At 46.2% G+C, this 27,275-nt stretch overlaps 1 protein-coding gene across 1 annotated transcript in view; it reads left to right on the forward strand.

Annotated features, from left to right (window-relative positions):
* The first annotated feature begins 1,540 nt into the window (after positions 1-1,540).
* LAT2 (linker for activation of T cells family member 2) overlaps positions 1,541-27,275 on the forward strand; it is a 34,888-nt gene continuing 9,153 nt past the window's right edge. The window contains exons 1-9 of the mRNA XM_029912525.1: positions 1,541-1,623; positions 10,186-10,292; positions 13,321-13,360; positions 16,556-16,599; positions 20,524-20,578; positions 21,202-21,239; positions 23,410-23,448; positions 25,646-25,676; positions 26,752-26,807. Of these exons, the coding sequence (XP_029768385.1) occupies positions 10,205-10,292; positions 13,321-13,360; positions 16,556-16,599; positions 20,524-20,578; positions 21,202-21,239; positions 23,410-23,448; positions 25,646-25,676; positions 26,752-26,807 (391 nt within the window). The 5' untranslated portion in view covers positions 1,541-1,623; positions 10,186-10,204. The remainder of the gene's footprint in view (positions 1,624-10,185; positions 10,293-13,320; positions 13,361-16,555; positions 16,600-20,523; positions 20,579-21,201; positions 21,240-23,409; positions 23,449-25,645; positions 25,677-26,751; positions 26,808-27,275) is intronic.

The following is a 27,275-nucleotide window of genomic DNA, read 5'->3' on the forward strand; positions in this document are numbered from 1 at the left end:
CACTTTGTTCCTGAAACATGAAAATGTGCTTCTATGGAAAAATTGAGCCAGTAACCCTGCCGAGAGGGTTCATAAGTCCTTCCACATAGAATTTCTGCTTAATGGCAATCTTCCAAAAAAAAAAAAAAAAAAAAATTCCTCGAGCATTGTAGAAAAGTTCAATGGAATAAACTATGACCGTGATCTAATTGCAGGCTTCCAATCTGGAAAGCGCTGCCGAAGCTGGAAAGGAGGGATGTGGTTAAGGCACTGAACTGCAATTTGGGTCTTGGGTCACTTAATTGTTCTGGGCCTCTGTATACCCATATGTAAAATGGGGATGGCAGTGCTCTCTTTGGGCATGGCTACACTTGCAGATGTAGAGCGCTTTGTGTTAAACCCGCCTTCGGAGAGCGCAATAGGGAAAGCGCTGCAGTCTGGCCACACTGACAGCTTCAAGTGCACGGGCATGGCCACATTTGCGGCACTTGCAGCGGCATTAGGAGCGGTGCATTATGGGCAGCTATCCCAGCATGCAAGTGACTGCAACGTGCTTTTCAAATGGGGGGGGTGGAGCATGACAGGGAGTGTGTTGTGTGTATGTGGGGGGAGAGAGTGGGTTTTTGGGGGGCTGAGAGCATGTCAGCATGCTGTCTTGTAAGTTTAGACAGCAGCAGACCCACCCTCCTCCCCGCCTCTCTCTCTCTCTGACACACAGCATTCCCAGTAACGGCTGGCATGTCGGCTGTCAGAAACGGAGCTTTGAACGGGCATTTCCGCATTCCTACAGGAGTTCAAAACAATGACAAGAGTGGCCACTTGACTTAAGGGGATTATGGGATGTTTCCGGAGGCCGATCAGAGCGCAGTAACGCAACACCTCGTTCACACTGACGCCCGGGTGTTGTAGCCAAGGCGCAGCGAACGTTATTCCTCTCGTCGAGGTGGAAACCAGGAGCGCTGTAGCCGCGGAGTCAGAGCGCTCTACGTGCCTTGCCAGTGTGGACGGGGAGTGAGCTAGTGTGCCCCGGCTCCTTTATTGCGCTGTAACTCACAAGTGTAGCCAAGCCCTTTGTCTCATCTGTTTAGACTGGTGGCTCTTTGAGGCAAGGACTGTCTCTTCCTATGTGTGTAAACGGCAGCTAGCAGGCTGGGGCCCTGAACTCAACTGGGGCTTCTAAGTGCTATTTGTAATACGAATAATAACAATTGTAACGAATTGTGTAGCTATTAATTCCTGGTACTGACTTGCTGACCAAGGAGAAATAACTTGCCGGCACTGATTTGTTTAGGGGCAAAAGACAATTTTTGCAGCACTATTTCAGTGTAGAAACAAGCTCTGCCAATAGGTGTATTTAGTGTGGTTTGTTGAGTCTCTTCCCCCCGCCCAACGAACACAAAATGAAGTGTTTGAGTGAGAGCCAGCTGAGATGAGTGTGTGTCAAATTGTGTGTTGATTTCTTCATCAGCCAAAGGGGGTTGTCCAGCACAGAACGGATGTCGGGTTTAGTGATTCAGATGGTGACAGGAAACCAGAGACCTGCTTACAGTCCCCATGAGGAACCTGTTCCAGTATTGCTGGTTGCTTCCGTGAGGGGAGATAGAGGAGAATGGGGAAGCTGCAAAGAACTGGCTGATGCAACAGGTGAGATGGGTAGGGAAGGGGGTTTGGCTGGGAGTGGGTAAAGTCTGCTCCAAAGTCCACTGGAGTCGGTGGGAGTCTTCCCATTGACTTCAATGAGCTTTGGATCAGGCCCTAATTCAGCAATGACTTTGGGAGGGCACTTGGAGCTTTGACTTATCCCTGTCAAGAAGGACTGCAGCTAGGCTACTGTCCCTCTGTTGTGTGTGGCTCTTTGTGGTGGGGGTACCGGTGGAACGTACATAAATTAGCTGATGGGGCCCCACCATGCGAAGAAGGTACCAAAATATATTTCCCCCAGCAGCATTTTACTCACACGAAGAGCCTGCTCCAAAGGCCATTAGAATCCTACCGGCTCCTTCCACTGCGTTTGGGTCAGACTGTAAAAGTGGCTTCACATCCCCTCCCTATCTTCCTGCTGATTGATCCTGGCTGATTATTTTTATTCTGCCCTTTATATTACACCTTTATAATATGAAATCTGCAGTGAGCCCTAGGTTTTGCGGGTTCCTGTGTATAAATTATATGCTAGGCTTATCTAGCTGCCTTCTCCAGCAATCGGACCGTAGCTTTCTGCGTACGACTCCCGACTTCAGGGCTCCAGCTGTTTGCCATGTTTTCCCTCCAGAAGTCCAGCCCTATGAAAAGTCTGAGCTGTAATTACACTTTCTGGGGTTTCCTCCTGTTTCATGGCTTGTGTGTGTTTGAATTTTCCCACATACAGATGCCTTGAAATATCTACCAGTTCTGGTTAGAAAAAAATAAAACCCTCTTCGTGCCACGTTGTTCTTAAGATCAGGACAGGTGTAAAGTGTTCTTGAGATCTAGGTTCATTGAGCTATGCCCCAGGGGGGTTAGCAAAATCTGGGATAATTAGAGAATTTTGTGACACATTCTCTGTCTCAGAAAAGTTGATAGAAGTATTTTATTCCATATACATGCTTATATTGCCATTCTGAATAGCCAGTCCCACCCAGGAGCTGTGGTGATGACTAACCATACAGCATGGCTTCAGCGTCGCCTGTGTCTTGACAAGTAATGGGTAGTTATCAGATATTTTCTTATGTAAGTGTGCAATCTCCAATGCAGAAGGTGATAGACTTTTCCTTAGCATCTTCTGAGGCTGTCAAAGCACTTTACAAGATGCTAAGGGATTAACTAGTTCATAACTGGAGGCTCTTTGTCATTCTGTTTTATTTCACCTGCTATCTGATTCCTTCTTTAACTCTTTCTATGAAGGTTCTGCATCTGCTCTAGCTCTCTCCTTTGCTATGTCATTTTATTCTTGCTTGAACCATTCCACGACTCTGACAGCCACAATATGTATTTGACATACAGTGCTGAGTTCCTTTTGGGGAAATTGTTCTAATGCTTTGAAACCACTTTGCAAACACTTACTACCAGCACAGTGCTTACTCCCACCGACTTCAGTGGGGCTAAACAACAGCAAACACTCCTCAGCCATCAGTTGCTTTCAGGATCAGGCCCCTTAGCCCTGATCCTGCAATGGGATCTAAGTGGGCAGAGGATGGTTCCCCATTGACTTTCATGGGGCATCGTGATGGTCCCAGGAGTCACCTGCACATTGCAGGATTGTGGCCTTGACATTGTAAGTCTGAGATGAAGAACCATTGTCTCCTCTTTGTTCTGCCTAGCTCTGAATTCAATCCTGATGCTCAAAACGTTAGATTAACAGAATGTAAAACTAGAAGGGATCATTGTGATCATCTGCTTTGACCTCCTGTATTACACAGGCCCTAGGACTTCCTTGATGAATTCCTCCTTGCACTAGAGCATATTTTTTAGAAAAACATGACATCTTGATTTTAAAATGTCCAGTGATAGAGAATTCGTCACAACCCTCGGTAAATTGCTACCGTGAATAATTACCTCACTGTTACAAAGTTGCCCCTTTTTTCCTTTTTGTCTAACTTCACCTTTCAGCCATTGGATCTTGTTTATACCTTTGTCTGCTCCAGCGGGGACACAAAGCGTCATATGAATTCAGGCAGGATGTTTTCATGTATATTTCTACAAAGTTTACAATTTCAGGCTTTTGTGCAAAATAAACTTTGTAGGATGAGCTAAGGTGTATGGATATAAAGGGCTATATAAGCACTAAACTCTTGTGTTTAACCCGAATTGATTACGGAGAGAGAGAGAACTACAGTGGGCATATGTAACATACACCCAAATGGAACGCAATGTGTCAGGAGCTGGTTATTTATTTATTTATACCCTTTGAAATACGTGTCGATCCAGGCAACACTTTTTCCAGAAGGAGGTAGCTTGGGTGGATTGGGGGATGTGTATGTGGTTGCCTACTTAAAAACACCAAACAAAACAGCAAATCGCATGATTGTCATGCAATCCATCAGAATCCGTTAGATAAAAATCTCTGTGAAAGTAATAATTTACCAAATCAAATGTTTATAGAATCATAAAAATGGAGAGTTGGAAGGGACTATTTATCTTTATTGTTCCATCTACAGCTAACATGCATCCACTCCTCTCTTGGCACAAAATACAAATGTTGTGTCTACTTGAACATCTGTCCAGGGCTATCTGGAAAACACGTGAGCAAAATGCAGCTCTAGTTTAAGTGGCTGCAACTCCTTTGGTTTCCGTTTGGGAACTGTGAGCTGAATTTAGTCTGTTTTCCTTGACAGTGTTGCTGTTTGTGTCAGTAGTGCCCAGAGGTGTCAGTCAGGATCGGGGCCCCGTTGTGTCGGGTGCTGCACAAATACACACGAAGGCCTTATCTTTGCTGCTGAGACTTTCCCCCAAACTCAAACTGATTGGAACTGGTGTGGACGAAGTTCTGGCAGCCCGATCGCTTTCTGTAACTGGTTTTGAAGGCTCAACTATAAACGGGTTATAAAAACAGTTGCAGTCGCTGGAGCCTGGCCTATCCTAGGCCTTTGACAGTTTTTAAAATCAGTTTGAATTTCTGGGGAAATAGCTAGCATAGATGAGGGCAAAAGGGAAGGGTCTTTCTCTGGAATTATTAGAAGCTACTGAGTTGGCATGAGTACTGCATCTGTTTAGCAAGGATTTGTCTATGCTACAGGCTGCTGCCAGCATAGCTGTCAGTCAGGGGGGATCCGCGACCAACAGAGCGGTGCTGGCAGAAGTCCCAGGCATAGACAGTTACACCATCAAAACAGTGCTTTTACTAGTGCAGTGTATTTCTCGCAGGGGGAGGGGTGATTTTACTATATCAGTACAAAGCACGGTTCTGTTGGCATAGCTGCATCCACACAAGAAGCGCTTTGCCGTGGTAGTATACTGGAACTCCTGTACCAATAAAGTGCCCCTCGTGTTAGACGTAGCCTTAGTATGCGTGCTATAATTCCTGGAGGGAAGCTTTTCAATCAGCCAACCATTTGATTTTTTACTCCAGCAAATCACCAAACCATCTTAATTCTTCACATTTTATTTAAAAGCAGTGTGGGTTGTACTAGGGGGGAGGGATAGCTCAGTGGTTTGAGCATTGGCCTGCTAAACCCAGGGTTGTGAGTTCAATCCTTGAGGGGGCCACTTAGGGGTCTGGGGCAAAATCAGTACTTGGTCCTGCTAGTGAAGGCAGGGGCTGGACTCAATGACCTTTCAAGGTCCCTTCCAGTTCTAGGAGATAGAATATCTCCATTAATTTAAGTGGCTTTCATAACCATAATCTAAAATGGTGGTGTGGGGGGGGGGGAAGGGCGTGGATGACCCTCTACTTACACCAGCCTCTCAGACAGAAGCCTGTATTTTATAGATGAGATTTATAAACCCCCTCGGGTATCAATTTCAGCCCTTATCTTGCCATCAGGACAAATATGGTGCCTTCACAGAGCCCTGCTGGCTTCACTATAATGATTTCTAGGGTTGCCAATTTTGGTTGAACGTATTCCTGGAATTTTCATCACATGACACAATCTTTAATTAAAGATTAATCTTTACTTCCTGGAGACTCCAGGACAATCCCGGAGGGTTGGAAACCCGAATGATTTCACAGTTCTCTGCTTGGACCTAACTATAGGATCAGGTCGTAACGTCCAACTGCTGAGACGCCTTTAACCAGAGCAGCCCAGATCACAGGCCCTAGCTGGTATAGACTGAGGGACACTTGAAAACTTCCCTATTTCATCTCCATTAAAATGAGCATCTTTGTTTGGGCAGAACACCCTGTATTTGAAAAAAGAGAGTCCCCAGGCTGCTGTAGGTAGGTGCCCTGCTCTGGAATGTATGCTTCATCCTCACAGGGGTGATATGGAATGGAAACTACTAGTAGTGTATCCACCCTACTACTTGCTGCTCTGAATGGAATAAGCATGTATGGGAAGACATTCTTCCAGAAACTATCATGCAGTGTGTGATTCACAGATGGTTGCTTGCCCTCCTCCGCCTCTTACAATGTTTAAATCTAAGCATTAGAACGCAGTGACTATTAATGGTTCCAGCTCCCTAACTCTTACAGGGGTCTCCTGGTTTGTGTGAGGACATGTGACAAATCAAAGAGAAGCTTGAGAAACTTTTAAAATGGGCCAAGCCTGCAGAGCTGTCTCTGAGTGTTACTCCTAGAGAAGGAGCTGAGCCGCCCCCAAACGATAGGGAATCCTGTTTTCTATCCACACTCGAATTTTGCAGATGGCCCTCATCTTCTAAATGACCCCACCCCAGAACCCTCTCTGCTCTGAAATCCCCTGAACTGTGGTGTGTTGGAAACCCCGACAAAAACGTGGCTGCTTGAGCATGTTGATCCTCCTCACCCGTTTCCCAAAGACAGCCGGAGAAGGAAGAGTTCAGCCTTTCAAAAAGACATCCCGTTGGTTTCTTTTCCTCAAACACTGAGCAAATGTTACCGGCCTCGCTCTGCCGGGTCGTAAATCCTTTTGTCAACTTCTTCCACTAGATCTTTAAAGAGAGAGAGGCTTGCGTGTTTCAGCATCTCTGCACTCTGGGGCTAAGGCGCTACAGACAGACGGACAGTCAGCGTACGCACTTGCTCCCTCACGATCACATTCCCAGCAGCTCATGTGACGTCTGCTTGACATGGAGATTCCAAGACTCAGACTACCCTTCCACCCTTGCACAGTCATGAACCTGGTCATGCTGCAGGCAATCCAGTGGGCTTTTATAATGCATTTATCTGGGCTGGGAACATTTTTTTTTTTTCTGATTTGGGGTGTTTCATTATTTTTTAGACCAATTCCACCCCTATTTCGGGAGTGCAAATTGCCTCTATCTGGGCTTGGATTGAATTATAACAGAATGTAGTGTCGCTGGAATTTCGGGACTCGGCTTTCCAAGAGGATTTTATGTCCATAAACAGTTTCTGACACTGCAAAAGTGGGAAATTTCAGGGATTCGGGGAGGGTGTCTTGTAAGAAAAAGCTGTTCTCAACATTTTGTTGTGGTGGAATCATTGAGTTTTGATAGCAGTAGCCTGTCTGGGGATCAATTTTGCCCCCTTGTAACCTTGTAAATACCAAAAATACTTTTAGACCAAGGGCTTGACCCTGCACCACTTCATGCCAAGGGGAAGTTTCCCCACTTTGAATCAGTAGGACCAGGACCTAAAAGTTTCATTGTACTCTGCAGGCCTCATTGATAATCACATTTTATGCTGCTATAGTAACTCGCATCCTGAAGCACTTCACAGGCTAAGTACCTGTAGCGCCGCAGCAATGCAGCCGCCTCTGGGGTGGCCAATGGCAGTCCGTAAAACAGAGAGAGGAATAATCTAGAAATTACATGGATGCACACACAAATGAAGGGAATTGAATACAATGACAGCTGTGGCCGGGGGTATAAAGAAGGGGGAGTCCTCAGGGCTTCGGCAGAGTGCAGTTGATTGCTCACAGTAGCTGTTTCCTCACAAGGCCTGTTTCCTGCACAAACCTCAACAAGAGACACTGGGCTATGGCTTCCCGTGGAAGGAGAAGACGATATACTGCGAGGACAACAGTGTTTGCGCTGGTTCTGTGGCGGGAGCGCTCTCCTCCTGCAGTTCCTCTTACAGCCAGCTAGTGCAGTTATTGATTTAAAATCCTGTTCCTGAGACACCCCAACCCCCACTCCTTCCTGGGGGGGCAGATGCTGGCCTAGCCGAAGGACAGTCACAACCCTTTGAGCCTAAATAGCTCCCTGCCCACTGCAGGGAGCAGAGATTTTAACTGGGTCACGTAGAACCTTTATTTTAAAAAAAATTAAAACTCTACCATTATTGCCTGAACGGCTGCAGTCTGTAACATGGAATACTTTGGACCACTCATGGAGAAAACTGAGGGACTTCTTTTTCTCTCTCTGTCTGAGTGCATACAGATAGAGAAATACAGAATGTGAGAAGAGTATTCAAATGCCTAGGAACTGCAATGTGGCATCAGACTAATGGTCAAATTAGTCCAGGATCCTCTCTGGCCACTGCCATTGGGCTACTCATGTACATAAGAGTAAGCGAGTGTTTAAGTTCTTTGCTGATGAGCGGCCAGAGTGCTTAGCACCTCCCAGTTCTAAGCGTGAGCTATGATTATGAAATGAGAAGTTTCTTCCTAAGCACGAGGAGCTAGTGATTTGCTTATGCCCTGAGGAATAAGGGTTTCTAGCCCTGACTTGGTTTTTACTCTAACTTTGGGTATTGCTTAGGAGAATTTCCAGAAAGTCACCAGCTCCAGCCATGACTTGCAGTCCTAGGGAAAAAGCTTGTCTCTCTCACCAACAGAAGTTGGTTCAATAAAAGGTATTACCTCACCCACCTTGTCAGTCCTAGGAAAAGGGATTGCAGGAAGCTATCCTTCATTGTGCATACGTGTGTGTAGGACAGATGTACAAAAAGCATGGGCCTGTCCATACCCCGGAAGGCAGATGTGGCGGGAATGGTTTCCACACACTGCGGACATAGAATCGTTTCAGTACCCATGTAAATGTCACAACATTCTCTATGAAGGCGGAAAGAACTGACAAGGTGGAGAGAGGGATGTGGAACCTGTCAGTGAAAGATGCTTTTATAGTGAATTCAGGGAGCTTTAATCCAATCCTAGATGAGCTGAGAGGGATTCAAGTGGTTCCAAATTGCTATGGATTAATATTGTCATCTGTAATGACATGCTGGCCTTAAAGTCATTGTGTACATGCTTGGGAAGTCAGATGGCTTTGCCAGGACCTGTGTGCTGAATGCAGACTGTCTGCCGATAAACTCTGCTCTAATGGGGAGAGGTTACTAGTAATCCTTGCACCCCTGCTGCAGCTCCTACTGTTCTTTCTGACATCCAGGTGCTGCTGGGAGAGAGAAAGCATCATTGTCTCCAGGTGATCATCGGCCTGAAGTACTGGACAGTCCTTTCCTTAACTTCACCCAAGGCCTGGTTCCCAAGGGTTCCCATGAGAGCATGGATGGCCCAGTGGTAGAGTCCTAGCTTACGGAGACAGGTGACTTGGGCTCAATTCCTTCTTTGCCACAGCCCCCCTGTCTGATGTTAGGCCTTCAGTTAATCTTTCTGTGCCTCAGTTCCCCATCTGTAGAGCGGGGATAGTAGAGAGGGTTGTGAGGATACATTAAAGATTGTGAAGTGCTTGGATGCTGTGGTAATGGGGCCATCTTGGGTGCGTTTTTTCCAACCTTCACCTGTGCAAAGTGGCTGTAAAACGATAACCAGTGGTGAGAGTGGAGAACTCTGATTTGGTAGCACTTTACACCCGCTTCACAGAGGTCAAGGCAGGGGAGAATCAGGCCTTCTGTTTTCTCTAGTCCTAGATAATGATATGTAACGCTTCACATTTTTACGGCTGAAATCCAAGCAAAAGAAAATCCAGGCGGAATAGTGAGAAATATTGTTGTCGAGGCGCTCTGCTAAGGAGGTGGAGGAGCAGTGGAGGCCCCATGGTTTGAGCCATTTAAATGCAGAAAAAATATTGGAGAATATAGCACAGAGAACAATCTTACAGTAACAGGGGGAAGGACTGGATGGCCTAATGTGTAGGTCTTTCCCACCTGCTAGGAAACCCTACCTGCCCTCCATCATTGTCTCTCCTGGTTGTTTTTTAATTAATAAAATTATGGGGCTGGGGACAGTGTGGCTTAGTGGATTGGGAGTTCCCTTGGGAGTCAGGAAACCCATTTCTCTTCCTGGCTCTGTCACTGACCTCCTGGGTGATCTTGGGCCAGTCACTTTCCCACCCTGTGCCTCAGTTTCCCCATCTATAAAATGGGGAGGATGATTATTTTGAATGACTTGAGGTAGCACCCACTGTGTGCTAGATGCTTTCCAAATGCTTAAGGAGAGCCCCTGCTCTGAGGACCTCACAATCTAACCACAAAGATCAGGGAAAAGGGAATAAGAAAAAGCAACTTCTACACAACTTAATGATGATACTTGGATCCCCTTTGAAAAGCACTTTTGGCTTTGTGGGTGAAGGGAGGGAAGTATTTGGCTCTTGTGTGAGACTTGTTGAGCAGGCATGAAATAGGTCTTGTTTGTGCTTAAACCCTCCCAGCCACAGACGTGCATGTGGCTGACACTGCTGTCAAGCGCTGACAGGTTCGGTTAATGTTTTCCTCCTCTGCTGCGTGTGTTTCAGGCCGGACCTCAGCGGAGCAATGAGCCAAGTGGAGCTGTTCTGGGCTGCGGCCTCACTGATGCTGCTGGGGGCTCTTGTGAGCATGTGCATGAAGTGTCAGCGTTCTGGTAAGACTTTCTCCTCCCGCCTTGAATCAGGGGCATCTTCAGCATGAGGAAATCCTGCATTGCTCAGTCTGCTCGCCTATGCCAGACAGCTACGTACCTCCCTGCAGTCCCAGTGTGGGCTGGGCATGGTGCCTGCTCTCCTACTCAGGAGTTAACTGTAATGGGTGGTTTGCCTGAGCATAAAGGTTTTGCTGCCATTCAGCATTGCAGATATGATCCTCGCCAGAATCAAGCTGAGTCTGATGTCCCAAAGCAGGTGCCTGGGCTCGCGTTTCTCTCCTGGGCATATGCAGGAAGGCTAGATCTAGGCATTAACTATCTGCCACCCGCACTCTGTGCAGCGTGAGCGCCTGCTGCCAATTCTCCTCTGATACACAAAGTCCTCGAGGGAGTCACTTGCCCCGACCCTGCCGTGTGCATGGCGAGTACTGCTTTTCGCATGCAACTCCTGCTACTGAAATGGTGGCTGGCGGGAAGCTGGTGCCTGCAGGCAGTGCCCACCTGTGCGGCTTGCACCCGTCTTCCCCCTTCACCCAGTGCAATCCCCTACACAGAGCTAGGGCTCTGTAGAGCTGGAATGGAGTAGGGAGGAAGATGGATGGTGGGGACCTGCCTGAACCCCTCCAGATTCTAACCCCTGCCATATGTAACCAGGGAAAGTTAATACAGCCTGCGTGTGGGCTTGCGACTTTTACTCATCCGTGCTGTGGAAGCTTTCAGGGGTGGTTGTAGGGGCAGCCCCTGGTGGCACAGCCCCTTCAGGAGTTGTGCTGTCTAGGGGCCAGTGGGATCAGAGGCAAGGAACCATTGATCAAGGAGTTGTAATCCCTGGCTTCTTACCCAGGGAGAGAGACAGCAGGAGAGTCCGGGGTTCCCTCTCCACCCCAGTCAGTGCAGCTGACTGTAGGATGTAGAAGGAAAAGCTTCAAAGCCTTGGGGATGGGGAGAAATCAAAAAGCACTTCACTGTGGCTGGTTCACTAGGAAAGCAAGACACTCAAGAAGTCTTATTTTGAAATGGAGACGTTCTGTGTGTGCCTGGGACCCGTGATGACAGGCTCACAGTCCTGCAGTACATCAAGGGAGCCTTGCCAAGCATACTTGCCCTGCTCTGTCGCTGAGCGGGCCTTATGCAAAAGAATGCGACCACAGCAGCAATACGGCTCAATAGTCACAAGCAGCCAGGCTGCCGGACCTGACTCTGTCTCTGTTCTCCTCCAGCAAAGGATCTACATCAGGCAGAGCGCCGACTGGCTGGCATTTCATTGGTGGTGGCTGGTCAGTGGAGTTTAGCTCAGGAATAAAGTTTACACTGAGATTAAAACTTTCCCTTCCTAGCCAACTCCCCCTTTGGCAGGGGCTGTGGACTCGATGATCTAGTAGAGCATTGCCATCTCTGACCTTTACAACTCTGTGATTCATTATCATCTGCCTTCTAATGCGGGGAGGGAGCATGTATCTCCGAAGTGGCCTAGAGCCCTCGCATTCAGTATCCCATCTCCCACCTGAATCTCTGTTCTGCCGCTTCATCTCTCAGTTCAGCACCTGCGCGCAATGGGGCAAATCCATCTCCGAGGCCATGGAGATTCTCCGGGGATGTGTTTCATCCATTGTCTTGCGGTGGTGCGGAGCTATAAAGGATCTCCCCAGGCTGGTTTGACTAGGAGATGTTGGTAATTAGTGCCAGAGTGGGCTCCTGCTACAGAGTAATCATGGGTGGGTTTTGGCCGCGCTTTGATTGTGTTTTGCAGCAGTTTAATGAAGTTGCACTGATTTGGCCCAGAGTGTCATTCCAAGAGGTCGCAGACAGGAGGCGCTCTATGCTAAGCATGGTGCCAATGGTTTCAAAGCAAAGTCTGGCATTACTGATCTTTCTTCTGCTACTGGCATCCACCTGTCTGGCCATTGTGATCATGTAGGACAATGGGATATGGGGACCCTCACCTCCCACCCGAAGGTCAGAGCTTGCATACCTACCTGTTGTCTGAGATGGAATGACTCCTTAAAGGAAACCATGGGTCAAATTCATCCTTCGTGGAATTCCACTCAGTTCATTGGATTTGTACAAAGGATGAGTTTGACCCCATGCTCTAGAGCGAGAAAAACCCAAAGCAGCAGTGGTACTAAATTTGGAGAAGTGTCCCTTGCCCAGCTTACAGCTGATCCTGTGAGAGGAAGGATGGTCTACTGGTCAGGGAGATAGCCTAGGGTTTGATTTCCTGCTGTTGCACAGGCTTCCTGTGTGACCTTGGGCATGGCACTTAAGGACAGGTTGTTAACATTATTTACATGCTTAAAGATACAGAGAGGTGCCTAGTGGGGTTTTCGAAAGCACCTAACTCCCATTGTTTCAAGGGGAGTTAAGTGCCGAAGTTCTTTTGAAAATTCCACTGGGGGCCTAAATACTTTCAAAATCTGGCCCTTAGTCTCTCTGGGCCTCAGTTCGCCGTCTGTAAAATGGGGATAATAGCACTGCCCGATCTACAGGGACAGTAAAGGAAAGGTTGTGAGGTGCTCAGACCCTACAGTAATGAGGGCCAGCAGAGTACCTAAGAAGTGAGGTGTTCAGCATCTGCTGCAAGATGCCGAGTGCCCTCACCTCTTACGCAAGTCATCGGGAATGGAGACTGCTCAGCTGCACGAAGGAGCAGACCCTTGGAGAATGCCGCTGACAGTAATGCTCTAAGGTTTGCTACTGAGCGGCTTGCTGGGCACAGACTTACAAGGCTGGGCTAAACTGCATTCCATGCTGTTGGACCAGGGATTAATTTGACTGATCCTGGTTCCGATCCTCCAGATGTTGTTAAAACATCCCTCAGTTGGCCAACAGGACATCCGCATTAGTCCAGAGCTCTTTCCTGGTCCTGGCTGCAGGTTTGATGGAGGCACTAGTTGAAATTCTTTCAGAGCTGCTGTTCTCCAGTTCCTCTTGGTGTCTAAATTCTTGTTAGCTCATGTTGTCAAGTTTTTTGTCTTCTTTCTGCACTTGAATTCCTAATTCCTCACCCATTTTGATGATCTTCTTCCAGCTACTAAACGGGAAAAGAAGCTGTGCAAGCAGAGGAAACTGTAAGTTACCCTTCACTCTCCCATGTTTTTCCCAAGAGGTCCTCATAGGGAGGAGATTAGAGCCCACACAGCAGCTGGGATCAGAGCTCTATGCATCCCAGATCTGCACATATTAGGAAATCTGGAGGTGAAAAAGAGCTGCCTCAGAGTATTAATGATAGTCCACAATCCCATAGTGCCCAAGAACATAGAATGGATCAGAGACAGAGGAAAGCTGTGTAATGCCCTTAGAAAGAATAACATGAAATTAAATGACAAGCTATGACCTTGGGCCTGAATGATGTACCAATTGGCTTTAATAAGAGTTTTGGATGAGAAAGGTTAGAGGAGCAAATTAGTATGTTGCAAAATGGTGCCACCACATAGATCTATACTAGGATTAAGGTAGATTAACAACTTTATTAGGTACAAAAACCTGTATTTAGACAATAACGTGCTAGCTAATAAGAACATATGCTAGCATTAAACTACCACACCTACAATGTCAGCTAAGTAAGGAAACATGAGTTCGTTCTCTCTCTCTCTCTCACACACACACACTCTTGTTTCCTTCAATAACAGACAAACCACAAGTCAGAAGATTAGAGAAAAAAGAAAAATCATGGCTTTTAACCTCTTCCTGCCTTTGGCAGCATAGCTAACCTGCTGCAAAGGGCTCTGGAAGGGCCCAAGGATGGGCCATATTGTGTGATGGGCCATATTGTGTGCTGCCGCCCTGCTGCTCCATTTAAAAATGACTGTGAGAGGCTTTTGGTGTGAAGTTTGGCAATTGATGGAAGAGCTACCACAGGGCTCTATCCCTCTGAATCCCGTCTAGGGTTAGAGAGATGTCCTGGCTTGCTGAAATTAAACCAAGAGCCTGGATGTATTCCTGGTCCAGTGATGTCAGTAGCTAAACAACCACTGACTTGAGAGGGGTCAAGATTTCACGTTCCATTTCTATAGCTGGTTTTTTGGTGGTGGTGTTGCTTTTTTTGCAACCCCAGTGACACACCCACACAGTCCCAAGGAATCTAAACAGGGACTTTGGTTGAAAACACCCCTGTTCACTACCAAAGTGCCAGCTATAGGAATGGGGCTGATCAGAATGAAGAGAAATGGAGTGATTCGCTGTCTGTGTTAGATTAATAGCTGCGCTACTGGAAGAAAGAGAGAGATTTTCTCAAGGACAAAGGGGAGTTGGGTGCCCAGCGCCCACTGAAAGTCAGAGAGTTGAAGGCCAGAAGGGACCGCCACATCATCTTGTCTGAGCTCCTGTCTATCACAGGCCACCAACACCCACCAGCATCCGCACACCAAACCCAACAACTGAAATGAGACTGAAGTGTTACAGCCCACAGGAGACTTAACCATTATGTGTCATGGGGAGAATAGGAGGGGCACCAATGCCCGAGGCCCCCACAATGGCAGGGAAATGATTAAGTGAAGTATACCCAGATTATCCTGGCAAGTGACCCGCACCCAGACTCAGCAGAGGAAGGTCAAAACCCCCAAGGTCACTGCCAATCTGATGTGGGGGAAAATCCTTCTCAGCCCCACGTAGGGTGATCAGCTAGACCAGGGGTAGGCAACCTATGGCACGCGAGCTGATTTTCAGTGACACTCACACTGCCTGGGTTCTGGCCACCAGTCCGGGGGGCTCTGCATTTTAATTTAATTTTAAATGAAGCTTCTTAAACATTTTTAAAATCTTATTTACTTTACATACAACAATAGTTTAGTTATATATTATAGACTTATAGAAAGAGACCTTCTAAAAACGTTAACATGTATTACTGGCACGTGAAATCTTATCAGAGTGAATAAATGAAGACTCGGCACACCACTTCTGAAAGGTTGCCGACCCCTGAGCTAGACCCTGTGCATGTGAGCAAGAACCAGCCAGCCAAGCACCTGAGAGAGAGAAAGAATGCTCGGTGCCACCTCAGAGCCCTGCCCCTCCCTGTCCAACATCCCATCTCCAGCCGCGACCATTGTCAATGGGAGCTGAGTGCTCAAATCCCATTAGGGCTTTGAAAACCTCCCTCAATGTATGTACCCACAGTAACAGATACTCTTTAGTATTACAGCTCTGCTGTATTCCCTTCCCTTTGGTATGTCACCTTCTTTTTTTAAATATTACCACAGCAAAATGCATGGTCAACAGCTCTCTTTTACCTTTATTAAAAAAAGAGTAAACAACATGATGCTTGCCTTCCGAAAAGACTGAATAGACCCAAGGTATGCGAGAGGTTAAACATTCATTCTGGGCTTTGTGGACCTGTCTCTAGAACCTTTTGAATTCTATTGCAAGTCTGCACTTACTTTATGTCGAAATGCTTTCATCATGGGATAGAAAGAGCCAAAATCATCATTGTTTTCTGGACCAGGATTATCTCTTCATCACACATGGCTTTGCCCCTATCCTTGGGTCCCCTCCTCAGCTCCTGTTGTGTGTTTAAGGGTCATTGGCAATGCTCCCATTGACGTCAAAGGTCACAAGATCAGACCCATAAAGAGGCTGAAAATAGAGCTGGGTGACGTTATTTTGACTAATAGTTTGTTTGCTGAAAATGCAGTTTTGGTCGACCTGAAAATATTCGTGAATGTGACATGATGTCACCAAAAAGCTTTGGCCAAAAAATATGTTTGGGACTTAGGCTCCATTCGTAACACAGCCAGAGGAGAGGGGCGAGGGAGAGGAGGAGAAGAAGATGATGGTGGTGCCTCCTTAATACCTATCGTCCTGTGGCTAAGACACTCACTAGGGAGTGCCCTACTCATTGGACCATAGGGTATTCTGGGTCGGGTCTTTCTCAGTCTCTCCTGTTGAAGCTGTTCCACTTTGTATAAAATACGTGACTAGCCACCGGGCCAGAGAGAGTGAGAACGATTCTATAGCCCAGAGAACTGAAAAGCCAGTTATTTGCCCAGCTCTAGCTGTAAATCAAACAACTTCTCTGCCCTCCTCCAAGAAATATTAACATTTAAAGTGATCACGGAAGCCCCTTTCTTTGGATTTCGGTTGTAACAGCCTTCGTGCTGACGTGCTGTGCAATATAAGCCTCAGCTTTCCTTAGGCTCCACTTTCATGCCCTTAGTGGCTTCTGTCTCCGTCTTATGCTTTGTGACTTTAACAATACGCCCCCCGCCCCCATTGCATGTCTTTCCCTTTAGTACATATTGCATTAGCCAGAACTTTCCCTGTATTTTCAGGCATGAAAACCAGCCGGGGTTTGAGGTGATACGATCCTATTCAAGTGAGTATATGTTTTTACAAAGCTCTATAGCAGAGGTTCTCAAACTGTGGTCCATGGACCGCCAGTGGTCCGCGAGCTCCATTCAGGTGGTCCGCGGATAGTTCCCTCTAAGATGTGTGCCTGGGCGGCCGCACACAAGAGAATGAAGGGCCACCCACCTAATTAGTGGAGCTGCGCAGGCGTGGCTCCACTAATTAGGTGCCTGGACCCTGGAGAAGACGCACATGTAAGGTGAGGTGGTGGCCTTGGGGGGATTGGGGGTAGGTGGGAGGGGACAGTGGGGGGGAGAAGAGGGGGTGGGGGGAATTTGGGATGTGCAGGGCTGCAGCGACCAGAGAAAGAGGCGACTTTTCCCAGCTCCAGGGCTGCAGCTGCCAGGGAGAGATGGCCCTCCTTCCCAGCCCCAACTCGGGGGCTGCTGTGGTGGGGGAGAGAGGGAGAGACACTCCTCCTTTCCAGCCCCAGCTCGGGGGCTGCCACGGCAGGGGAGACCCCTCCTCCTTCCAAGACCCACGTTGGGGGCTGCCGCTGCAGGGGAGAGAGGGGGAGACCCCCCCCTCCTTCCCAGCCCCAGCTCAGGGGCTGCTGCGGTGGGGGAGAGCGGGCACATCCATCGCATTAGAAAAGTAAGATTACTGATATTAAAATATGAGTTGTGTGCTTTTATTTGTAGAACAAAACGTTAGTTATTATAAAAGTTGTTTTTTTGTATAGCACTTTTATCCAAAGTGCTTTACAATAGTTAGCTAACGGTACAAACAAAATTTGGAAAGATCATTAAGTGGTCCGCCGAGACCCTCAGCAATTTTCAAGTGGTCTGCGAAAAAAAATTTGAGAACCAATGCTCTATAGGTATCTGGAAGAATCTTGTAGTTATGAAGTACTGAGAAAGTTTTCCAGGCTGCAGTTTTTGCCAGGATACCAATTTGTGTCTTTTTTTTTTTTCATGACAGTGTCCTGCAGTGCAGAGAATTAAATTCCCGTCTCAGAGAATAATACATTACAATTGGGAAAGCATGGAAGGCCTAACTGACAGAACTAGAAGGCTGAGATTTTCAAAGCAGACTTAGGTGCCCACTTGGTATTTGGGTACCTAATTCCCCTAAGCGCCTTTAAAATCCCAGCCTAAATATTTAGTGTCACATAGAATCTGTATCGTGAAATGTAACAACATATTGGCTTAGGCTACAGGGTCCCTGCTCTTCTGAGCAGAAACTTAAACTGCCCCTGAAAATGACAGAGAGAGGGGGGAAACACTTGAACCCAAATTGATATGAATGACTCATTTATCCTTGCCCTGTCATTGCTTCCTGCGGCACATTTGGTTACAAGCTGACCTTTTGATTTCATCCTAAACTGAGCTGCTGATTGGGTTGGTATTAAAGGTCAAACAAAGAAGGTGCCGGAAGCTAAGCTTGCCGAGGCACTGGCTTCCCGTTGCAGTCGATCTAAGTACTTCTATCATCCTGAGTGCAGTAATATCACAGCACCAAACAAAGGCACCATCACTTGGGCCCTTGTTCCTTTGAGTCACCTCAAGGGGACTTTCATTTTGAGCTTTTCTTTCCTCTCCGGCTGCCCATTCTTTCTTTTTCCCCCTTCCTTTGTCTTTCTTTACATTTTCTATTTTTTTTATTAATTTTAATGATTTTCCCCTCTTCTCTTTATTTCTCTTCCTATGCCATCTTCTGCTGCTACTTCCACTCCCCTGCTGTTTCGTTTTGGGTTTTGGGAAAGCTAATCTGAAAGAAAGACGTGTTATGCCTGGCTCTGAAAGGAGCAAGATTTGTGCAAATGAGTTACACGGTCTTGAGCTGACTATTGAGAAAACTCTGTCTTTGGGTTCTTGAGGCTGTTTCCTGGCAACTGATGACCACAGATCTCTAGGGAGAGTGTTGTCACATTGAGAGAGGGGAAAGTTTCTTGGCTAACATGAGCCAATCCAATGGAGTGCATAGGACTGAGACCTTGGAATGTGACTGGCGTTCTAATGGCCGCTATTAAAACAAGCAAAGCACTATGGGATTGTGCTCCTGAGGAGCTGAGGAGATGGGCCTGCTGCATTTTGAACCAATTGCATTTCGAAGATAGATACGGTGAATCTACGGAGGCAGTAGTCCAGCCTAGAAAGCATCATGGCCAAGTCCGTGTTGGACAGGATGTGGTGCAGTCTTCTGGCCAGCTGCAGCTGGAAGATAACGTCTTTTGCAGTGGTTGTCATTAGAGTATCTAGCAGCAATGAGTCGTCCAGAAGGGTGTAGAGGCTGCAAAGTGACATGAGGATCTGAGCAAGGCTCCTGCCCCAGAGTGAGACACCACGGTGGGAGTTGGATTTTCAAAGCATTTCCTTCTCTCTGCCTACAATACCTCTGTCTTGCTGCCTTAAGCAGCTGTTTTACATCCAGGTGCTGACCTCTGATAGCGGAAAGATGGTGCTGCTAGCTCAGAATGTAAATGAAACCGAGATCTGGGTGTCATCCATGTATTGCTGGCATTTGACTTGATGTCTCAGTTTTCCCCAGCAGCGAGGTGCTGTGACTGTCTGGGATGGGGGAAAACATGAGGGAGTGCTCTGGTGGCAGGAGAGCAGTTGTCCAACAATACTGTCTGGGAACAGCCTGGAAGGAATGGATTTGGGTCATCACAGCAGGTGTCCATTGACTCCTCCAATATCTTTAAAATGGGACAATGCTAAATCATGATCAACAGCAACAAATGCTGTGGAGAGCTCCAGTAGTAGGAGCTGTGGATATCCTGCCTCTGATGATCCATGGGTCCAAGGAGTGCTGTTTCTGTTGTGCAATGGAATGTATTCCCAGCCACAGAAGGATTAAACCAGCAGAGAGAGAAAGGATAGTCCAGTGGTTATAGTACTTGCCTGGGATTTGGGAGACCTGGATTCAGTTCCCTCTTCTGCCACAAATTCCCTATATGAGCTAGGGCAAGTTGCTTAGTATTTATGTGCCTCAGTTTCCCCATTGGTAATATGTGGAGATAATAGCAATTTTCAGCCTCACTTGACTACTACAGTGAGGGGGGCCAGAGAAGTCCCTAATATAGATAGCTAGAACTGGGAAGAGGTTTTTATGGTGTGGAGAGAAATTCATTTAAAAATGAACAAAAGTGGGTTGCAGCAACTTACATTTAATAATACTTTGCCTTTCTGTAGCCTTTCATCCCTGGAGGAGAGTGAGAATTATTAAGCAGTGATGGGCCAAACAATCTAAGAAATCTTTATTTTAACAAGATCTAGGACAATGACAGATGCAACCTAACCTCAGGAGAAGTTGCTATTGGAGCATCTAGGACAGTGGCTCTCAAACTTTTGTACTGGTGACCGCTTTCACACAGCAAGTCTGAGTGCGACCCCCCCCTTATAAATTAAAAACACTTTAAAAATATTTAACACTCTTATAAATGCTGGAGGTGAAGCGGGGTTTGGGGTGGAGGCTGACAGCTCGCGACCCCCCCCAGGTCATAACCTCACGACACCCTGAGGGGTCCCGAACCCCAGTTTGAGTACCCCTGATCTAGGAGAACCCATAGCTATAATTTTTAGAGAGTGGAAGTCTATAAAAAAGAACTGCTAGAAGCTCGGGGATGGAAACTCATGCAAATTTGGAGAAAATATCAGCTAATTTGCAGGGGGACTAGGGACCAGCCTAACTTTTAGGACTGGAGCTTTATCTAACACATATTTGTTTGCAGTGGCCTGTTCCTGTTGCTTGCAGACACAATAGGTTTCTATAGTCATTTCCTGCCCTGGCCCACCCTATGTTTTTTAGGAAGGTAATTGAAAAAGTTCTGGATTTCGTAGTCTGCAAATATCTGGAAATCCTTTGCATTTGACTGCTCTGTGCTCAGTTTGAAAACGTGTCTCCTACTGCCATAACCTTCAACATCTGATTTTATTTTCCACGCCAGTTGCAGTGACAAGGCAAGATCAAATTAAATTGCCAGACAACATCCCAGTAACAAGGTAGGTGACAAAATAAGATATTTCAGCCAAAATTTGGGCCACTGGGTCCACCCAAACTTTGAGAAAATGGAGGATTTGGGTCCACATCTGGCTTGGCCTATATTTAATTTACTGCTTATCCTTTCATAATGGTCTAAATCCTCTTGATATCTGTGTTCCAACTGCTTTTATAGCATCCACTAGCATGAATCCTTAAAACCAAGCCAGGGAAATGAACTGTCATTGCGGGTGAAAGGCAAGTAGCACAGGAGGTCCTTGATTTTAACCATTTTGACATTGTGAAGCCCAAGCAAACTGATATGGAAAATATATGGCAGAATATTGTCGCTTGAGTATATATTTGTTTATCCAAATCCCATCCCAAATCCCCCAATTCCCATTTCTTAGTCCTCAAAATGTCTCCTGTTGCACAGCCCCACCAGGAAAAGCTCCGTGGAGCATGGGGATTGTTCAGCCCATTGGTTGGGGACCTCTGTAATATCCAATATTTAATATGGTGTGTTTAGAACTGGGATTTTAGCTACTTTCCAGTGTGAATGGCTTGTATTCCAGGTACAGACCTACACCGCGGGAGAAATAGCATTTGCCGGAATCTGTTACATTAATAAATTTATCTCTTTCAGGAAAACCAATAAGCAACTGCAGGCCACAGGTATTGATGGTAGGTATTTATACAGAAGTATCCATTTCTTTACACCTTTTGTTATCTGCCCTGGGTGGGTTGTTACTCCAATACAAAATTAGTACGTGGGAATATTACAAATCTTTGCCAGTTTATATTGGCAAATGGGACATATATGGTAAGAGATCCCTGACTGCTATATACGCCTACAAAGCTCACAGAAGTTAAGCCTGGGAGAGGATGTTCCATTCCCATTTATAGTCATCCATTTTGAATTCTGAATGGTGCATTATGGGGACAGGGGTTACCTTGGAAGTAAGTTAGCTAACGCTACAACCTACTCCTATAATAATACCTAACGCACAAACATTTGTAAAACTATACAAACACACACAACGAACCTTCATGACGCCCCATATAACTCGTTACCCTTTGCATGATGGAATGTTGCTTACATTCTCTATCCATTTATTCCGTGTTTAAACCCTTTATCTGTGACTATTTCTCTCCAGCACCTCTCTCAGTCCCTTTGAAAACTCGATTTTTAGTTCTCCTTTTCTCTTTTCCTTTGAAACTAAGACCAACCTCCTGAGTCTTTCCACAACTTTGCAGATTCTTCAGACCTGGTCTCTGTTGCCCTACACTGCGCTCTCCCCTAAGCAGTGGTCGTCTTACTGGGGTGCGGTAGCCAGCTCTGCACACAGTATTCCAGCTTTAATTTTCTGCGTGCCCATTGCTGGAGCATGTGGGCAGGTGACCTGGATTTGCGGAGAAGCGGAGCACCTGCATCTCCCAGCAATTTCAACTGGAGTTTTGGGTGCTCAATGCTTCTGAGCATCGGGCCCTAAATGTGGTATTAAGTGAAATCCCTCTTCCCCACAATATTCAGTACAAACAGCTACCATCCCTGTCCTGCTGTGAGACAATATGCTACCTAGTCACTGGTGAACAAGGAGTTAATCCCAGCTCAGCTTTACCCTCTCCTCTTGCTTAGCTAAGGGCTAGAGAAGGGACTGCTTGTGAGATGTAAGGAAAATGCCCTTTCGAAGATCAGGCTTCTCATCCAATGGCCCTAAGACTGGGTTAAACTGCAATCCAGGGAGTTTTTCCTATTGACTTTCTGCTTATATTCATTTATTATCCTCCCTTCCCTTGCTGCAAAGCCTGTTCCTTGGGGGGAAAGATCTTGCTGATTGCAAATGCTGAGCCCTTCCAACTCCTTAAACATCCCAATAATAATAGATAACTCAGTGATGGACCATAGCTTTCCCTAAAACATGTGTCTTGCACCCCACCCTGGTTTGATCTGCAAACCTGGGCTCTGTTGAAATACCAGAGAGGAGGGAGTTTTCACATCTTTGGCCCCCTGTATAGCTAGGGACTGTTCTCCAAAGCACCTTGCCTGCCATGGAGACAGAGTCCCTAAGGGTTCTGTCCAAGCACCTTTCTAGGTAGTATGTGAGGACCTCACAAACATTTAATGAATGTCTCCCCAGATCTGTGTTAAGTCTGTCTGTCGTTATGCTCACTTTACAGAAGGGGAACTGGGACACCAAGATTAAGTGACTCACTCAAGCTCACAGAGGAAGTCTGTGGCTGAACTGAGAATTGAAACGAGCTGTCCTGAGTCTCAGACCTGGACCACAGCACCACCCTCTCTGTCCAGGGGTGGAGTTTAGCGAGTGTCTTGGATTCTAGTCTCTGCTACTATCGCTTGCTACCTGGTGTTTCTGTTTTTCCTACAGTGCTGCACTGAGCTGATGGTGTTGGTGATTCTTCCTCTCTCACCCCCAAATCTATTTCCTCATTAGTGACCTAGGTGGCTCTTCCCATTAGAACATTTTCCCCAGATTGGTCCATTGTTCCACAATTCATTATTTTCCCCTTTCTTTTTATACTGCGCTTTATTTCATAAAATCAGAATATCAGGGTTGGAAGGGACCTCAGGAGGTCATCTAGTCCAACCCCCTGCTCAAAGCAGGACCAATCCCCAGACAGATTTTTGCCCCAGATCCCTAAATGGCCCCCTCAAAGATTGAACTCACAACTCTGGGTTTAGCAGGCTAATGCTCAAACCACTGAGCTATCCCTCCCCCCTGAATTTCACATCTGGTGGCTCAATCGCCTCTGAATCGGATTTCATAGCCCCTGTAATTGCTAGCTAGCAAATCATGGCTAACATACAATGTCAACATGTGCTCTCTTCTAGGTGATGGTGCTGAGCCCAGATATCAAAATTTCATGAGAGGTAAACATTACAACTGCAACATAATTCAATTAGGCTAAGAACGTGGCGGACAAAATTCAGCCTTAGTATAAGTAACTCCCATTGAAGTCAATAGAACTTGCGCCCACTTATGCTAGGACTGGATCTACTCCTCTATTTAAAATAATAGTGGGAAAATGAAAAGCTGTGATCCCTGCTTTAATGTATGTGGGTGTTTCTGCATATTAGATGGAAGGTCACCAGCCTTTGGAAGCAACATCACATTTTTGTTCCTGTCTCTTCTCTGAATGGAGAATCTGTTAGTATACGGGCTGGCTTCCCCTTGAGTTTCTAATCACACCCTGTCTGTATTCAGCTGTCAGGATATTTCTTAGGCTAAAAGATGTTCCCCAGCTGTAAAATGGAGGTCAGAATGCTGCCTTTCTCCTGTTTAGATTGTAAGAGCGGCAGGGACGGTCTCTTAGTAACATCCAGAGCACAACAAGGTTCTCATCTCAGTTGAGGCCTCTGGATGGTACCGTAATACAAATAATTAATAATAACAAAGGTAGCAGGAAGAAGGCATCTCCTGCCGTCCGAATTCCCTTCATTAGTATTTTATTCTTTAATGCATATGAATATAGTAATTATTCTGGTCTCGAGGTCTCCAGTAGCACAGCTCTGTAAAGGACATTTTATCTTTGGAGGAAGATAGGGCTGATCGGGGCACTAGCCCATTGTGATGCAATGATTAGAGTGAAGCAACCATCACAAAGGCCACAGATGATTATGTTAAAGCCCAAATGATGGCATTGCTCAGTCTGTTTTTTATAGAGGAGCTCATCAAATCCTTTTGTTTAACTATCCATGCCCCTTGACCAGGCCTCATTGTCCTTTAGGACAGTGGCTGTCAGCCTTTCCAGACTACTGTACCCCTTTCAGGAGTTTGATTTGTTTTGCGTACCCCCAAATTTCACCTCACTTAAAAACTACTTGCTTACAAAATCAGACATGAAAATACAGAAGTGTCACAGCGCACTATTACTGAAAAATTGCGGACGTTCTCCTTTTTACCATATGATTATAAAATAAATCAATTGGAATATAAATATTGTACTTACATTTTCAGTGTATACTGCATACAGCAATACAAACAAGTCATTGTCTGTATGAAATTTTAGTTTGTACTGATTTTGCTAGTGCTTTTTATGTAGCCTGTTGTAAAACTAGTCAAATATCTAGATGAGTTGAGGTACCCCCTTGAACACCTCTGCATACCCCTAGGGGTACGCGTACCTCTGGTTGAGAACCGCTGCTTTAGGATAACTTAGACTATATGCTAAATTACTCTTTATCTAAAACAAAGCCCCTTAAATTCTCTTTCCCTGGGCCCTTACGGCACGTCTACACTGAATAAAACTCCCATGGCTGGCCCGCGTCAGTGGCCTCGGGCTGGTGGGACTTGGGATGCGGAGCTATAAAATTGCTGTGTAGATGTTCAGGCTTGGGCTGGGATCCTTCCCCCCCCCCCCCCCCCCCCGCAAGGTCTTAGAGCCCAGGCTCCAGCCCAAGTTTTACAGCCCTGCAGCCTGAGCCCCACGAGCCCAAGGCAGCTGACGAGGATCAGCTGCAGGTGTTTTATTGCCATGTAGACATACCCATAGGGTCCAGCCCTGCTCCCATGGAAGTCAATGGCAAAACTTGCATCAAATTCATGTTTAGTCCAGGGGTGTCAGGCCGGATGTGGCTTGCTCAATATTTTGAGCCTGCTCACATGCATCTCTTGAGGTGTCTGAGCTGCAGGCTTGCGAGTGACACGGCTGATGCCTTTTGGTCAGTGCACTTTGAAGTTTCTGGGCAGTGCATTAGAAAGCAGCAGGGTGGGGCGTGCAGAGGAGACGATGTTGCAGAATGGGGCATGGGGAGGAGACGGGGAACACCAAGACAAGAGAACAGGAAGGTGAGACTGGTGCAGTCTGTGCATTGGGGGGAGAAGTGTTAATTTTCCCGAGGCAAGAGATACACAGATCCAGTAAAAAACTGAGTGAGAAAGGAAAGAGCTGGAATGCTTGTTTGAAGGGAAGCAATCGCCACAGATGCTCCTGGAGAATCTAACCTGGCCCTGCCTGTTTCTAAGTGCATAGACCTTTTCTGGATCAGTTTTGTGACTTTATTTTGATTTTGCGCTGTGAGAAATGTCCCTGAGACTGTGCTAATGGCAAATGATTTGTACTTGCAGAAGACAACCAGGAATTGGATGCTGCCTATGTGTAAGTCAATCTTTCTCCCATCCATCAGTACATTGAATCTAATCTCTTCAGTCTCCCTTGCTAATGGTAGCTTTGAATTGTAGGATGTTACAGTGGGTTTAGTTCATCTTCTTAAAGAGGAAATTAAATTCCAAAGATTTGGGTTCCAAAGCAGAGCTTTGAAGATCATGACATTCATTCTGTTTCATTATTCAGATTGTGCACAGCTGTGTTAATTTCACACTCTCTCTAAGACCTTGCAATGGGCCACGTTACTGTGAACCATTGTTTCCGCTGTGAATAGTAACTTGCTAGTGCGGTTACTCTCAGCAGAATATGCAAGATCTCAGGATGGAAATGAAAAATCTGTCCTAAATGCTTCTGAATTTGTCATGAGTAACCTATGGGAAGCCAGGTGCTAAGCAGGATACATGCACAGAGAAGGTGTTCCATGTCCAAGTTCTGCAGTTGTACATAACTCGTATTGAATATGACTTCCATTGTATCATATTAGCCTGTAGTGCAGCTCACACCTGAACGTGAAACTACACATCTCATAGTCTGTGTAGTATTAGAACCATGAGGAATGCAATAGGCTTGTTTCAAGAATGATATTGGACAAGGAGCCAATCACAAGAAACATACCCATTCCAGATGCAACCAAGATATAGTGCAATACATACAGAAAACCAAATACTGTACTTCACCTTCACGAAGATATTTACATCCTGGCATAGACCCACTACTGTAGAAGCTACCTATTAGATTAATCACAGAAATGGACAGCAGTATTGATGTGGGTCACAGAAATCTCATTTAAAAGAAATAGCTTTGGGAGGCACCTTTGGAAGTTTTGTATTTGGTTTACTCAGTTATAGAAGTGCATTGCCCAGGAGATGAGGCAGCTTGTGATAGCTGTGGCAACTTTAAGGAAAGTTTAAGATTCTGGGAAGAGAAGGCTCTGTGGCTCTTTCTGATTGATTTGGGTGGCTGGGAAATTGGGGTCCCACGCATGAGTAAGGTGAGTGGGATTTTGCCCCAAGTGCCATCTCAAAGGCAAAAAATATCTAAGACTGAGATGTTTTATCTTTTCCAGCAACCCTATAGCTACAGATTACTTGAACTGTGGGACGTTCTTGAGACCAGCAAATGGTACGTTCACAAGACAGACAAGTGAATGGCTGTTTATTCAATCCACTTATGGAAGATAAAACCAATGAAGTATTTCCAGCCAGCCAGGTTGTAGCATGGGTTTGGGATGAGCTAGAAACAGACAGTTTTCTTCTTTTATCTTTCTCCTTTGTTACAATATGGTTTGACATAATTTTAATTAAGGAATAGACATGGGCAGCAAGGGGTTAAAAGTTATTGTGTCGGGGGGGAATCCAAAAGGAGGGTGCTACAGAGCGGCAAAACCACTGAAAAGCTGTGCCACGCTTCAGGGCTATGGTCAGGTGCCATACTTCAATGCAAATCAGCTGGTTTATTTTCATTAAGCCCTGGTTGGCTTCAGGCCAGTGGCAGAGCATTGCCTAAAGCCGCACCGCATGTAGTCCAGAGCCAAAGCCCTGAACGTTCAAAGGCGATGCTATCCCTGCCTAACAGCAGCACCATCAAGTA

The sequence above is a fragment of the Terrapene carolina genome, unplaced genomic scaffold (assembly GCF_002925995.2).
Source record: "Terrapene carolina triunguis isolate 2854851 unplaced genomic scaffold, T_m_triunguis-2.0 Scaffold231, whole genome shotgun sequence".
NCBI classification, from domain to species: Eukaryota; Metazoa; Chordata; order Testudines; family Emydidae; genus Terrapene; species Terrapene triunguis.